At 41.1% G+C, this 16,027-nt stretch overlaps 1 protein-coding gene across 5 annotated transcripts in view; it reads right to left on the minus strand.

Moving 5' to 3' along the window:
• The window catches only part of CREBBP (CREB binding protein), a 95,547-nt gene that overhangs the window by 29,713 nt on the left and 49,807 nt on the right, over nucleotides 1-16,027 (minus strand). For 2 of the 5 annotated variants that reach the window (XM_051779702.1, XM_051779677.1), the window contains 11 exons: nucleotides 10,097-10,339; nucleotides 9,411-9,510; nucleotides 8,829-8,975; nucleotides 8,257-8,374; nucleotides 5,464-5,656; nucleotides 5,307-5,360; nucleotides 4,004-4,128; nucleotides 3,232-3,420; nucleotides 1,352-1,771; nucleotides 580-759; nucleotides 164-350 (listed from right to left, as the gene is read on the minus strand). In XM_051779702.1, coding sequence (XP_051635662.1) covers nucleotides 164-350; nucleotides 580-759; nucleotides 1,352-1,771; nucleotides 3,232-3,420; nucleotides 4,004-4,128; nucleotides 5,307-5,360; nucleotides 5,464-5,656; nucleotides 8,257-8,374; nucleotides 8,829-8,975; nucleotides 9,411-9,510; nucleotides 10,097-10,339 — 1,956 coding nt within the window. The remainder of the gene's footprint in view (nucleotides 1-163; nucleotides 351-579; nucleotides 760-1,351; nucleotides 1,772-3,231; nucleotides 3,421-4,003; nucleotides 4,129-5,306; nucleotides 5,361-5,463; nucleotides 5,657-8,256; nucleotides 8,375-8,828; nucleotides 8,976-9,410; nucleotides 9,511-10,096; nucleotides 10,340-16,027) is intronic. The other 3 variants (XM_051779697.1, XM_051779688.1, XM_051779704.1) reach the window with 3 other exon arrangements.

The raw sequence follows: 16,027 nt of genomic DNA on the forward strand, positions 1-16,027 counted from the left end.
AACATTAAAAGAATCTTACTTTCAAAATTAAGTTATAGAGTACTGATCTCCCAGAGTTCCACATGCTGGAACACAAGTGCAAACCAGGTCTTCCAGCAGGAGTTGGAAAACAAATGTTAGTGAAACCAAAGTACACAAGGAAACTCAGTTTTCATACACATACTTTTCTTGCGGGGCTGAGATGGTGATGTGGATTGGGAAGTGGTTCCATTAGTGCTGCTCTCCTCCTCCTCTTTAACCTCTACTTTCATTTCAGGTTTCTTTTCTTCTATTTCCATTGGCTCCTGCTTCAGCTCTGTTCCATCTGTTTCCTCTTTTATTTGTGAAGATCCTTGTAAATCCTCCTCCACCTTAAGAAAGGACGCAACGAGATGCACTGTTACATCTACAACCCAAACTTCAGCCATCAAAATATTAGTTTGAGATTGTTGAAGCACTTTCCATCCATGGCTTTCCTCAGGACAGTTACTTTTCAGTAACGACCCTCCTCTCGCCCCTTAGCTCACCGATCCAGACACATCATTAAGTGCTTTTATATCTATCACTGCTTTCAGTTAAGCTGTAGAGAATCTCATTTACCTCAGTCTTAGCTTCCACTTGTGTCTCACTAGTCTCTGGCTCAGTTTCTTCAGTTTTAACTTCTGATTTGCTTTCTAGCATTGGTGCATCTGGTCCTAGTTGCTGGGAATTCGTATCAGCACTAGCAACTGAGGCAGGGGTGGGGACCCTGTTATCAATACTAGCTGCTGCCTGGGATAGCTGTTGTAAAAACAGTACAAAAGAAAGACACTGCATATATAGAAATATTTTCCTTTACTAAAAATGAACAGCACAAAAGAGACATGAGATGATATTCTAAAACAGTGCAGAACATGGATACAGGTCACTGTAGCCAAGTTTTGATACCACACATTTAATAACTCTGCTTTACAGAGGAGAAGCCAAGGAAGAATTCTGCCCCAAAGTGGCTTCTTTCACAGAGAAAACACCTGCCCAGTAAAACACTGTACATTCCTTGAAACGTGCATTTGCCTGACTGTATCTTAAAAAAAATTATGTAAATCTCAGGCTCAGAAAAGATTCTGATTATGGCCAAATATAATATCAGGCCCGTTACACCTCATCTTTCTGCACACTGCTGCCAATTTTACTGTGAGCAGTTCAGCCATTCAATCCCCCCCTCCTTCAGACAACGCTGAGAACATCTGAACACACACATTTTACACATTCTAATGAACCCTTTGGTCTAAAGTAGAAGCTGCTATCGACAACTATGGGCTCTATGGTGCTACACACAGGGAGACTCATGGAATGTCACTACACAAGGAAAATGGGACCGGCTGGTACTTACTGGAGTGCCAGGTGGCTGTGCCTGCACAGAGGTTGGCTGCTGCTGGGCTGGCTGTGGGGTTGGCACAGACTGGGGCTGGACTGGGGTCTGGGGCTGTGGTGTGACCTGGGCCTGGGCCGCAGTCTGCCCCGTGGGTGTGCTTTGGGTCTGGGTCGCGTTGGGAACAGAACCCGGCGTCGGGGTCGGAGTTTGTCCCGAGGACGAGACCGGTGTCGATGGCTGGGTGGGTGCTGCTGGCTGGGGAGGGGTCATTCCCGCCGGCGTCGGGTGCTGGATGGGTGGCATCCCAGCAGCGCTGGACACGGGAGGCGTGGTCTGGTGCAGAGGTGGCTGGGTCACCGGGGGACACGGTAACTGCCCCCCCTGCGGGCCCAGCATGTTCATGGAGTTAGGAAGAGCAGCACTGGGAACCTGCCCCTGCTAGGAAGAGAGAGTCTCTTACACATGTGTGACTGCCAAACCCCTGGGAATCACATCAGCCTTTAAATCACAGCACTGAAGCCTTCTCTGACAGAACACTATCCAGGAGATCAGCCACAAACAAACGCTGCTGTTGCAAGTAACTGTGCTCTGATTTTTGTCATCGCTCTCATTAGCTCTCAAAGACCTTTCTCCCAGACCCAGATGTGCCATGCTTGTCCTGCATTAATTTTGGCATACAGAGGGAATCTCCATCCCAGTAACACAGAAACCCACAGGCACAGAGCCTCTAAATTGTGCCATTAGCTGGGCAAAGGTCAGGCTTTGACACAAAATGGTTTCGAGCGAATACCCATTTTAGGTCAGGACTCTGGAGCAGCTCTGCTTTAGAGGGCAGGTCAACACATTTAATGCTGCCCTGTTGCACAGAGCAAGACTTAAGAGGAGGCTTTTTTGTTTTCTTTTTAATTAGACTGCTCCAGATGCTTCAGAAAACCGTGGATTTGTTTTTCAGAGCAGCAATACAATAACATATTCTGGATGTACTTAAACCTTCAAACTGTACATTTTATTGAAGATTGCATCAGATAACTGGTGATAAAATAAGAATATGCTATCCTCAGATGTAACTGTTACTCTTAGAAATCCAAATCAGTTAACAATTTCCTGCAGATGAGGTTTCAAATTTAAAACATACTTCTATATTGCCTGTACACAGTCAGTTTTATTGAACTAAGTGCATTAGGAAGATAATGTTTACCACAAAAGCAGTCGAACAACTGAGCCAGGGCCCAAGAAACTGTAGATGCTCATCCTGAAGATATTCCAAACTTGACTTGACAGAGCCCTTCATAACCTGTTCTAAGTCATCTCTCATTTGAGAACAGGGCTGGACTAGAGAACTCTGGAGGTCTCAACAAGCCTTAATTACTTGGACTCTGAGTTAAACAACAAGCCTTTCCCTGTGGAAGAGCACACACTTTGGCATCATAAGCACAGCTGCTACTAACACTGACCACTAATGCAACAGAAAAATGTCACAGGAGAAAACCAACCATCCTCTCTTCAGAAGTAGAAAGGTTAAAACAAACTTTACAAGATCTTCCCTAACCACTCTATTATAAATCTGGATTTAAAGTTAGCTACTTGGGTCCACACAGAGAGGAAACATATGTTCCTAAACATCCCATAAATTAATTTCTGATATTCCCCCTAAAAATCTCATCAGCATGCATTTTTAAGGAATTTAAATCAGGAATTACGGGGCGTTGCGCCCCCGTTAACAGATGTCGATGGGTTATGTAAGAGCTTCTGAAAAAGGCAGATGTAACCCAGGATCCCCCAAAGTTGGGGTGGCTGTGCTGAACAGTGGATACAGAAATACAAATAAGCAAACATATTAAATAAATTAGCGCAAAATAACTAAGAGTAAATAACTCCAGTTAGAAAATCCATCTTACCTGTGCCACCCCAGCCTGAGCTGTTGACTGACCCATGCCCACATTGTTCACATTCATTGTCCCAGTGGATGCAGGGAACTGATTCTGGGGCAGGAATTGGTTCTGGGTGGGAGCCTGACCCATCATGTTGTTGGAATGAGCTCCCATCATGTTCTGTGGCTGAGGCATTCGGGAAGGAGACATTGCCATCTGAAAATTAACACCCAAATGAACTCATTACCATTTCATATTATGGAGCAGGACAAAGGAAAATACCCTCAATGTAATCAACCAAAAGATAGGACAAAAAATAAAAGGAAAATTGGCTTCAGTAAACCAAATGGAAGTGGGGATATGCACAGAACTTCAGCATTTGTTCCCCAGCATTCACAAGGGAGTTATTTTTAAATAGGTAATATTCCAAACTCTACTGAGAGTGTTTGTTCTCTGAGATAACAGAGAGAATCCAGTGAAACTGAAAATATTTTTGTTTTTCTAAAGAAAAAAACATGTTTTCACAGAGGAATAAAGAAGGTGTATATACTGCAAAGCCAGCTCCTGAAAGAATGATCCTCTTCCACAGACAGCTGGGAATTACTGCACCTCTGGCACGCACGTCTCTAAAGGCCTGGTTGGCTTCTTTAGAACAGGTAAATACCGAAAACAAACGCCTCAATAAAAGCCTTTCCATGAAATTATCCTACAATTTACAGCCCTGCTCTGTGACGTGGCCTTTTCAGAGGAGCAGTGGCTGCTGAGTGGGATCAGTGCTGAGCAGAAGGAGGGTACGAACCGCGGGGACGGCGCCCATGTTGTTCATCTGCACCGGGTGGCTCATCGGAGACGCTGCCCGGGGTCCCATGGGGGCTTGTGGCATCTGTACATTCCCTATGGACATGGGGTTAAACTGATTCATTCCTGCAAATGCACCCCCAAAACAAGTCATTAGGAACAAGTCATGGAATTTGTGTATGTTTATTCTACTATAAAATTAACTAACAAATTATTATGGCTGAAATTCAACCGCCCTACACTTTGTCTCTCAACTTTGTTCAAATTACTCTGACTTCACAGACAAATCAGGATGTGAGAAGTATTTAGAAGAATACCACTTAGGATGTCTAAAGAAAAAAGTTAAACACAAAAGATGAAGAGTGTGGATGATCTGCAGAGACACAATGCTATTTATAAATAATACCTTGGGATGGTTTCTTAAAATCAGGCATTTGCTTTGAAACAGCAATGTCTTATTTAGGGCTCACTGAAATGGCTGAAGTAAATACGATAAAAATACTTATTGTATATAGGAAGGCAACTCCAAGCCTCAAATCTGGACAAAACTCAGTGAAATTCTTAAAAAAAAAATTCTTGTGCTTTTTATACAAAACATTTACCCCTCCAAAAAACCCCAAACTTGCCTAAAGGTGTAATTATGGAGCTATATTTGCTATCAACTTGTTCTCCTATTCAAATGAGTTGTAAAAGGATTTAACTTCCCAAGGACATTTCAACACAAGTTTTGACTTAGTACTAACTCTGAACCACGAAATAAAATAACTGGGGACACTTTTTTGAAGGAAGCTGAAGCACCTAGAACTCATGGGTTTATATTTTTCAGAAAAAACCCTCTCATGAGCTCACAGCAGCTTCAATCAATGATAGCCAGTGCTATGAACACCTTTTTTAATGCACTTTGCATGAGAAACCAAGAAAGGATATCATTAGTTACAAACATTCTAGGATTAATGTGCTGTGTTTCCAGCTACAGGTATATTTTTTGCTAATTAACTGATGAAAAAATGCCAACATCCTTCCCCCTTTAGAGCATTTTAAATGAGATTATCCAAAGTATTCTTGCTTGAACTGTCCTCTTTGGAAGGACTGAATCAATTCCCAACTGCTAGGAAAGTGTTGGATACATATTGCTGGTTCTTAAGACTGCACTTGGGACAGTTCCTGCCACACAGCAACAAGAATGATGCTGCAAAAAGGAAGACCCATCCCAACTCCAAAAAACCCGACATAAGATCAGCTTTTCCCCCCCATAAAATTATTTTAAACCCACAAACTGCAATTCGAGAGGAAAACATAAATACCTTGAGAAACCTGCATACGACTTATAGGCACGGTTGGCATGGACATTGGCCCATCTGCAACACAGCAGAAGAAAGGTCAGCAAAACCAGCTTAAAATACAAGCTGAAGATTACCAGGAGAGCCTGAGGAATGCAGAGGCACCTCCAGCAGTACTCACTGGGTGGCCTGACGGGCTGTGCCTGGCCCATGGCAGCAGCCACCTGGGGGATCCCGGGGGGCTGGGGCCCTGGGGTCTGTAAGGCTGGTTGGTTCCCCAACATCCCTTGTTTGTGGAGACGAGACCTCCGTTTCTCTTCCAGCTCCTTTTGTATCTTATAGATTTTCTCTGCTAATAAATGATAGTATTCATCCTATAAGGGGGGAAAAAAAAAAAGAGTGCTCAGCATCAAGTGTAAAGAAGCGGTAGCAGAACTCATTTAGTCTCATTTACTACCTGAATGCCATCACCTGTTTTTTTGTTTTTAATGTCTATTTGAAAAAGAAATATTTCTTTTCAGAATTATCACTGCTTTAACGCAGAAAAGGAAACACAAAGATTCTAGAAAACACACTTGCTTTTTTATGGCTAATCCTTCATACCTACTCTGAGTAGATTAGCAAAGGAGAAGGCTGGAGGTTCTCTCTTGATTCGACAAAAGCCAGGAAGTTGAGGTTTAGTTTTTAAATGTTAATGATTTCTAAATGTTATTTTCATTATAAACATTTTTGCTAATCCACAGACAAAAGAAAAACATATTCCCAGCACATAGTTACACTGAATAAACTGCAGGAGACAGATGTTAAGAACAGATCAATTTTTACATAAAAGAACTGTTCTTTTCCTAAAGAGTCTGACTATCAACAATCATGGCAAAGGATAAACAAAACCAGGAAAACCTCAAAGGAATGGAGGAAATTCACTGAAAAAATATTCCACAGGCACAGACAATTGAACACTACATCTGCAGAAGATGAAAAATCCATTTTACTCAACCCACAACAACAACAACAGATCCAACACGACAGTCGCAGTGCACACCAGGTAGACAATTTTGCTTGTCAGTAATTGCCAAGTGCATGAGATTATGCACCTGTTAAAGGCAAAAAAACCCCATAAACCCTCAACACCACATTTCTTTTTGGGGTCACCTATGCTCTCAAAATCCAGTGTTACACAGAGTGCAGGTTGAGTGATGCTTGTCCCACAGTCATTATGTCTTTATTCAATTTTCATCACAACCATGATTTATTATTACAGCAGGATTGAGTTCACCTCAGAAAACTTAACAGGAGATAGGTATTCCTCAGCAGCCTCGTTAAGGAAGTCCAGTGATGCAATATAAAGCTTTGGTTTTAGGTAATTTACTTCCTCCAAATGTCTCAAAAGTCAGTGCAGACACTTTCTGCTGTCCAGTACAAAAGCTCTACAGCCCTTTCTGTCCTCCTGCTCAAGCCACTTCACCTCTAACTTCCTTACTTGTAAATTGATTATTGTGCTACTTTCCCACTGCAAAGATTCCTGAAAAGGCTGTGTTCATAAGGAGCACACACTACTAGAACAGTGTCAAACTGCTTGCAATGATGCCTCTTACTAATATGGTTTTCAATGTCAAAGTAGAACAGAAGCTCCTCAAAAAGAAGGATGCAATTCCTCACGGCATCATCAATAAATTCTGAATTACTCCCTTCTTCCAAGTTTGCTGCTTGGAGCCAAAAACATCAGATGAATTCCAATAACAGCAACTTCTGGCAATGAGGCTCTGACAGCTGTTTTGAGAGGTGAAGAGGAGACACTTCTGGGTGTTTGTCTGTCAGAAGACATTTAATTTTATAACCAGCAGTTTACTATGCTCATTCTTACTGAGAAGATATTTAGATTCCCATGTATGTCCATGAATCCTCCTTCTCCCTAAAATTGGTCTCTAAAGCTGCCAGGGTGACCAAGGGTGATCACACTCAAGTCTTCCTTGTAAACAATCTCTTAGTAGCTACAAGGAGGATACAACATGGTCACTGACCAATACTGACATAGCAGCAGCACTACAAGTATGGCCAGTATATTTATCTCTAGGAAATAAAACTGGTCTTTCACCTCCAGCTCTTCTGGGAAATGGGTTGAAAGAGGCAGATGAAGTGTCTTACTGAATAATTGTCACCTGAAGTGCCACTAACTACTCTCTTCAGATATTCCTCCCTCACTTAAGAAAGGATCCCAAGATTCTGATCTGCTAAGATCTCACTGGCTGTTGTTACTGGAATTACTGATGATGTCTTTTCCCAGCGAAAACTTTCAGGGAGTGGTTCCTTTAGGGCAGAATCAGCACAGTGTCATATCCTCAGCCTGTCAATCAGCAGGGGTTTGCTCCCTCTCAGTAGGACAGACTGGAACTGGCACCTCTTTGCAGACAGAGCAAGAATCATGAATAAGAACAGGAATTCTGTCTTGTTTCCATGCACAAGAACAAAAGGCAGGCAAACATATTTCCTATGTCTTTGCCAAACCACTTTTGGTGCTGCTGAGTAGAGCAGAACTAATTCCAGCAGTGCAGGTAGAAGGTAAACAGTGGAACAGCACTGGGCCCTACAGAAAACCTCCAATGGTAAAGAAACATGAAGGAAGTCTTAAAACTACTGTTTACACAGACTTCCAAAAAGGGAGGAAGCCAGTAAGGGAACCACCAAGAACTGCAAGTTGTGCTCCAAGCTTTGTGCATGTCAGTCACACTCAGGAGGAATGCAGGTGGGGCTGGGATGTGATGCTGTCTAGTTTTCATGGAGCTGAGGGAGCTGAATTAGCTCGGAGTGACATTAATCATCTGTCTTGGGACTACACAAACACTGTCATAGACAGAAAACATGACTTTTCTCATCAAGGGAGCAGTGAAATGATTCTCTGTGGTTTTCATTACACTTGTAAGATTAGTGATCCTACAGTTTTTTAACAACTACTGAATGGACTCAGGCAACATACCCTACTATTAGCAGACTCATACATATCTCCTTCCACTTTCCTGGCATAAGCCACCAGGTTCTCCATGCGTCGATCCTTCAGTGCTGCTGGATCAGGAGTGGGGAAGATGGCTTGGACACTACAAGGAAGGAGGAAGAACAAAAGAAAAATTCTTCAGGAAAAAAATCAAAAATCAATACAGCTTTAAGACAATCACCCTGGACATTCCCTTATACACCAGGTATGTAAAAATATATCAAACTTGCTAAAAAAAAAAATAAAATCAATATTTTATTATTTCTCACCAGATTAAAGGAATGATGAAAATAAAGTGAGGTTTAACAGTTTGGAGTTTAAATACCTGTTCAGTAGAGCAGAGCAAATTTACTGGCAATATAAACTTCATGCCCACTCCTTAAAGAGCATGAAGAACTGAAGAGGAGGATTAAAGGTAACAGCTCATCCTCAGTGGCCCAGCACCAGAGGACCATTACTGATAACTTTTTATTTTTTTTTTCAGCTTAATAGTAGAACTACTGTATTGAAATTCTTTAAAAAGGTTCAGGAAAAAGGCAGCCTTGGTGAATACTTACAGTTTATGCACTAAATGATTGCGCAGGTCCTGAGTGACATGTTCATGCCATGCTTTCCTTACCCCGGTACTCGAAGGAGGTGCAGCCGTTGGCATTGAGCTGAGGTTTCCAACATTGCCAGAATTTGTGCCATCATTCATTAGTGGGCTAAAACAAAGCCAGAAGGGACTGTTACAAGAACGCAGAGTTTTGTTGTAGGTTTGATGCCTGAAGTTATTTTTCATCATTTTTTTTTCAGCTATTGTGTCAAACATTCCTTAAGTGAAATTCTGGTATCAACAAAACTGCAGCAAAGCAGCAAAGCTCAGGAGTTTACAAGAGAGGGTGAATGATAAAGAATCACAACTGCTAAGGTATTTGTACACTTAAAACCACAAAATATTCTTCCTTTGGGAAATCATTTCAAACTACTAAATATTGTGGGGCTCCCAGGAGGCACAAAGTGGCAGCTCTAGAATTAAGCATAGCTATGGATGTCACTGACCATTTCCATGCCAACACAATCAGTTTTTAAAGCAGTTCCTTATTTATAAACATGTAAATAAATGTTTAATTGAGTAAGAATGAAAATGTGTGCATTACTTATTTGTCCCAAGGGATGTTGGAAGAGCAGTTTCAGAAATTAGACCGGGTTGCTGGTCTGTTGTTATTCCTCCTGCAGGAAGGTTCATCTGGTTGGCTCCTTTGGGACAAAATTAAACATCATTGGTAGAGAGTTCACAATTTTGACAATAATATGACAAAACTATACTTTACTGGCCCAAGTGGTTAATGGAAGAAGTATATCAGTGTATCAGGTAAGTATTTTTATAATAATATCTGCTGTGCTGCACATATATAGCTATTTATGGAATAAAGTTACTTTCAGTCTTAACTACAAAACCGAGTCTATTAAAATTTTAAATTCATAAACTCTTAATATTAGGTCAATAAGCTAAAAAGAAGATAATACTAACAATTAAGCTGCAGAAAGAAAGTAGCATTTAAGACAGAATTGTCTGTTAGAACAGGTGACAACTGTTAAAGCAAAATTCCTCAGCAATTCTGTTTCATCACCTCAGGCAACATCAAGCTCTGAGCTATATTTTAAAACTAAAACTGCTATTTGGCAAAAGCAATATATTCAAAACTTTCTGCTATTCAAACATAAATGATCAGTAGGGAATACAAACAGTGTCACTGCTCTGACCAAGTGAAATACCAGGCTACCCTAAAAATTCCACACAAATTATTTTAACACTCGGTTTCTTGGTGTTCTCTCCACCTACCCAGTGCATTAATGGTCCTCATTTGCTGGTGAGCCTGGGGCTGTGCTGGCTGCTGGCCTTGTACCTGGGGCTGCAGCTGGGTTTGGGGCTGGTTTCCATAGGGCAGCCCGAGGGCAGCGTAGGCTCGTTGCATGGAGCTGGGGTCGATCGGATTGGGATTGCTTAGTGAGGGAGTGTTCTGCTGGCCTGTGCCAACAGAACCAATGGAATTCTGGATTCCACCAGCTGGAGACCCTAAAAGGGCTATAAAAAAAAAAAAGATAAGAGAATATTGAAAATCGATGAGGATAAATAATAAAACTAATCATGCCAAGAATCAGCAGACATGCATATACTTCTATGTTGTGTATCTTTTCCTGCCAGAGGACAGAATGACACCTGAGATCCCAAGTGGGGAAGCTCAGCCTTGGATTCTACAGGACAGAAACCACCCTAACTATTAATCCATGCAGTCTAAAGAGGAGGGCTGTGTATTTCAGGCAGATAAGTCCATAATTACTGTAACAGATATAAAGATAAGGCTCCTATATGAGGCTAAATAGGATTTTCATGCTTGGGACAGTAGGCTAAGGTGAAAAAAAAACTTAATTCTTCTACTTCCCTCTTTCCCATCAATCCCATTTTAGGTCAAAATATTTGGCTCCAGAACAGAGATCCTGAGTTCAGCAGAAATAGCTGTGTCCTTGGACACAAAGGTAATACTGAAGATCTGCAGGTAGAAATTTTCATGGCGAGCAGTCACTGCATGAACCCTCTGAAGGCCAAACTACCCTAAAGCCCAGTTATTCAGAGATATGAAAAACCCTGATGGTTTTCAGTTTGTACTGACCTATGTGACCACCACAACCAACCAACCTCTCTCACCACAGAGATGTATGGAAGAGTCATTTCCATTGTAGACAGGTAATGGAAACAACAGGGGGAAAAGTAGTATTTACTCAACCCAGAAGCAAATAAAAGTCTGCTTTCTGGACCTCATTTTAACTGCCATTCTAAGTAATAACATGTTCCACTGTGACTGACCCACGGAATATTATATCCTTCAGTAGAGAGACACTGCATTTTGATAAGTGAGACTGGTAGAAGTAACTCATCCTTCACATTTTCCCCCTCAAGTAATTAAACACGTAATGTGCATTACAAATTTGTGAGCTAAACATAGCAACAGTAATGGCTTTTAATATAGGCAACAATAACTGTTTTATTGAAATATTAGGAGGGGCACGTGGTTAGATAAAAAACTCAGGAAAACAAGCCTTCTGAGACATTAACAGCATTATCCAGGCTTTTTTAAATCCTTACCCACTATGGAAACTGAGAGAATCACTGAAAGAGATACACAGGCTTTCAGCTTCCACCCAAGAGAAAACACACACATTACAGAGTCCAGACTTCTCTCTACAGATGAGAATTCAATTTGATCTCATTTGCCAAAGAACTACAAATAAATATAGTCAGAGATCTCCCTCTCCAGAATAAGCAGCCTCACAGAAAACATCCTTTTTTTTCCCAAAGGACAATCCACAGTATTTTTAACTCTGGGATTACCATGGAAATTAGGCTTACACATACTTACACTCTCTGGACACATTCATAGTAACTTTTGAACTCAATGATCATTTCCAAGAGACTTTAAAAACAAAGTCAGAAGCTGATTAAGATCCTATCAGCTTAATTAAAAAAAAAAGACATAATAAAGAGTAACTACATGAATTCCTTGTTGGACTTGCACGTAGCACTCTGGAATTACACCATCTAAGAGAAAATGCCTTACACAAGTGCAATCCAAGGAATAGGAAGTCTTCAGGAAGGTTAAATACCACAAAACTCGTGGCATCTTGAAATTCAAAAAGCTTCAGAGGCTGCTGTGACAGTATGGACTGATTCAGGAGCTAATAAGAATTCCAGCTTATGTTAGAGGAAGAGGATGATGTTCCTCTGGAAGAGTTACAACCAAACACCCCTGGTGCTTTCAGTGCTGGCTGTAAATGTGGAGAGGGCAGAACGACCAGAGCATGGGTTCAGCCCTTGTGTTAGAACAGCCTTAGACTATTTGGCCTCAGCTTTTCTCACTTCACTACTCAATTAATAGGACACTATGCTGAGCATTTCCTGACATCAGGAATCTGATTCTGAAGAGGGTTTTTTGTCTGTTTGTTCAATGATTTTACAGGAAGACATGACGTTATTTTGATCTGTCAAACAAGAAGATGGAGACAGAGAGTATTACACTTCCATTCTGGACAGACCAAGTCAAATGCTGTCCCCTCTGAGGCAGATACTGCAGGAAATACAGTAAATTAAAATAAATACAGCCCTGGAACAAACAGGAGTTATCACATTAGGCTACTGCTACATGAAACAATGTCTACTGCAATTTATTTTTATGAACTGATGCTTCAGACATTGATGAACTCATGACAGAAGCTACAAGTGTGAAGCACTCATGTCTTTTAGAGGGGAATCCCTCCAGCTAATTAAAATTTATCTTAAACACAGACTCCTAATTCTATTTTAAGCACAAATGCCCAGCACTTCTCGAACCTGACCAGTCCAGTGAACACATTAATCCATTTTTGAAAAGTGTGGTTTAAGTTTTTGATTTTGCTTCTGAATTCTGTAATCAAGACCTGCTCTGTCCCACAGCTCCTCACTCTGCTCCTCACATCCATTCCAGCTCAAAGGGGCTGGAGCAAAAATTCTGCTGGTGACTCTGACTCACCTCAGCACAAGCCTGTCCTGCACCCAGAATTAGGTACACAAAGGTAAGTGCACACCATCATTTAATTAAAGGCTGTATCTTGACTCAAATCACGGGGTAAAGATTTTATGAGGAACTTGAAGGTAGGAAGTGTCAATATTAAAGTTGACCACCAATGCCATGTTAATGGTTATTTAAGTTAAGCATTAAACCAAAAGCCTCACAGTACAGCACCATATTAATCTATGAATAGAACTCCTTAATCCATGGGCTAACCATCCATAATGGCTCCATGGGGTAACTGATAGGTCACCATTATATATATGATTTCCAGCAACTGAACAAACAAGAAACACGTTTTGTTTGTCAGAGTTACTGACAGTAAGACTTGAGTGAGCTGGATTTCATTCCTAGTTCTCACAGGAAACAGGCTCTACTGAAGAAGTTGAGGCCTCCTCCTCCTGGATACAATTCCCTGTGCACCAATGCACTCCTTCCTTCTCTGCAAAGGTTGGTTCCCAAATGCTCCACATCCAGGCCTTCTTCCATTTTCTGCCCATACTCTTAGCTCCTGGTCCCTATTTCCACTTCCCTCATCAGATTCCCACTCTTCATCCCCAAGTCCACATACTCCAGAATTTCTGGCTCAGAGTCTTCTTTAAAATCACATTTTTGGCTGAAAATCAGTGGTTTCAAATTTAATTTTTCTTAACCAAGTTTTCTCCTTGCTGCATTTTATTTAAAAATTTCCTACAAGGAAAACTACAGAGGAAACCAGCTCCATGTTCACAACTCCACCTTCCAGTGTCAGCTGAGCAGGGGATCTCTGGTGTCCCCTGATCCTGGAATGAAGCACAGAGAGCACAAGGATGGCTCAGGACATGAGCACAGCACACACATCACCACCTGCACAGCTGTGAGAGGAACAAAGCCCAGGAGCTGTGGGAAACACACCTGCCCAGGTCAGGAATGGAAGGAGTTCAAGCATGTGCATGATAAGTTGAATCTTCAAAAAAAACCCCCTAAAACTGTTATGACACAGCTACAGAACTAGGAAATGTATAAACAACTGTTTGCAAGAGTCTAGAACTCAAATCATGGGGGGCTCATCAGGGAGCAGGTACTTCCCAACAAAAACAACCCCCCAGCCCCATAACATTTCAAGCCATTAATTCAAAACACAGGGGTCACCTGCTCATTCAAAAGAAAACCTTAATATTTCAGCATGTGCAAAATAACACTTGTTTTCCTGTTTCCCCAGCCCCCTCAGAGGTACAAGGGACACACAACAAGAACCACATGGAACAAAAAGAATTTTCAACTTGTCCCAATATGTCCTATTTACAAGTCAGGTCACTATCAACCATTGTAATAAAATACAGTTCAAGATTGCTTAAAAAAAATAAAAAAAGCTACACAAAAGAAACCTGGCACAGATGTTCTTTGCAAAAAAACTACACACTAAAAGACCTGTACAGAAACAGCTCCATGGAAATAACCCAAACCCCAGGACTTTCTGCAGCACACAGATCCCCAAGGAGTGGGAACAGAAAGCCAGAAAGGCACAGGAATGGCTGCAGATGGAAGGGTGGAAGTGAGGCACCACAGTGCAGTGGTTCAGCAGGGCTCAACTGCAGAACTTTCTAAAAGATGGGCAATCTTTGAAGGAGCTGCTTGAAAACCCAGCACAGACACACCAGGACTAAAATAATATGGCAAAACAGGGCAGAGCACAGGAAGGAGGGTTCCAGACTCTCTGCAAGGAAGGCAGCCTGACAATGGAACGAGGGTCTCTACACCTCTCATTTCTTTTTTTCCCTTTCTAAATGTTCTGATCATATTCTGCCAAATGCAGACCCCTCTTCCCTCCAATTTTGTAGATTCTGTGATTATTTATTCCTAAAACAGCCCACATTTTCTTCCAGTCTTAAACTAATGCAACTTAGGTTAGTTTTCACCTGAGCAGGCACAGAATTTTCACCATTTGCACATGTTGATGTGAATCACTTCACAAACCTTTCTGATTGCCCAAAAAGGGGTATCCTTTATAATAGATCTAAACAAGTATTTTAGTGTTCCTCTTTCACCTTCAACCAAACCATGAGTTGTTACATGTATGACTCAGAGACATAATCCAGGACAAAGAACCCTGTACTACTGGGTTATTGATTCATTGATTGGAAGATTTCATATTTATCTCCCTCCATATGCAGCAACAGAGCCAAATTCTACACTTACCCATTATAATTCTGTTGCAGCCAAACAACATCCCATAACAAAATTGTTTTTGAGGACTGCCTGTGTTCAAGATTTTGTTCTCTTTTGATAAGCTGTATGAGCAACAAAAACACTGCACAAACTACTTTACTACAGCAGCTTGTATTGAAAAACACAATTCTGTTGTGCTAGATGTTGTTAGCACTTTGATAACAACTGTCTAATAAGGATGTTATGCACAAATTAAAAAGCAAAGCTTTCAACACATTTTTTGAGGACCAAACAACTAATCACTTGCCACAAATTACTATTTTCAACACACAAGACTTATCTTGTTTACCAAGAAGTTTGGTAAAACACAAACAAAATCCTGACCTCCAAGTACCTCTATAGCTATAATTTTTTCTGTTTTGGAGGGGAAAAACCCCTCCTGAAACTATAAAGAGAGCAATGCCCAATGGATAATTTTGACAGCCTTTCCAGCTACTGTCTCCTCTGTCTTAATCTCACCTAATTTAGGACCAGTTCTCCATTCTCCAAGGTTTACTGGTGCTCCTCACTGCAGACTCAGCTTAACTGGAAATCAGCAGAATGCTTCCAACCCAATTCCAATGTACAAGCTTTGCAAGTTCTCCAGCTATTTTCCACTTCCTAACCCTCATTTAAATACACTTAGGCATAACATTACTTAAGACTCCTAGAACTGCAGTGTCGATGCTGTAAAATGTTCCATCCTGGCATCTTTTCAAAGGAGTTGATGAGAGGCAAACCTACCAACATAAGCTCAGTATTTTCTGTTTCAGAGCAGGAGGGAAATAAAAACACACTAGAAATGGACTTGCCCCAAGCATCAGTAACAGCTCAGCTATTATAAAAACCAGGCATGGGCAACTGTGATTTGCAGGGCTTTAGCTAATCTACAGCAGCAATAAATACACTTAATGATTAAGACACCCAGACCAGATCTTTCTGTATGCAAGTTTTTTTTTCAAACATTTTTGATTATTTTGAAT

The sequence above is a fragment of the Manacus candei genome, unplaced genomic scaffold (assembly GCF_025592945.1).
Source record: "Manacus candei isolate 608988 ecotype Guabito, Panama unplaced genomic scaffold, ASM2559294v1 h1tg000002l, whole genome shotgun sequence".
Taxonomy (NCBI): Eukaryota; Metazoa; Chordata; class Aves; order Passeriformes; family Pipridae; genus Manacus; species Manacus candei.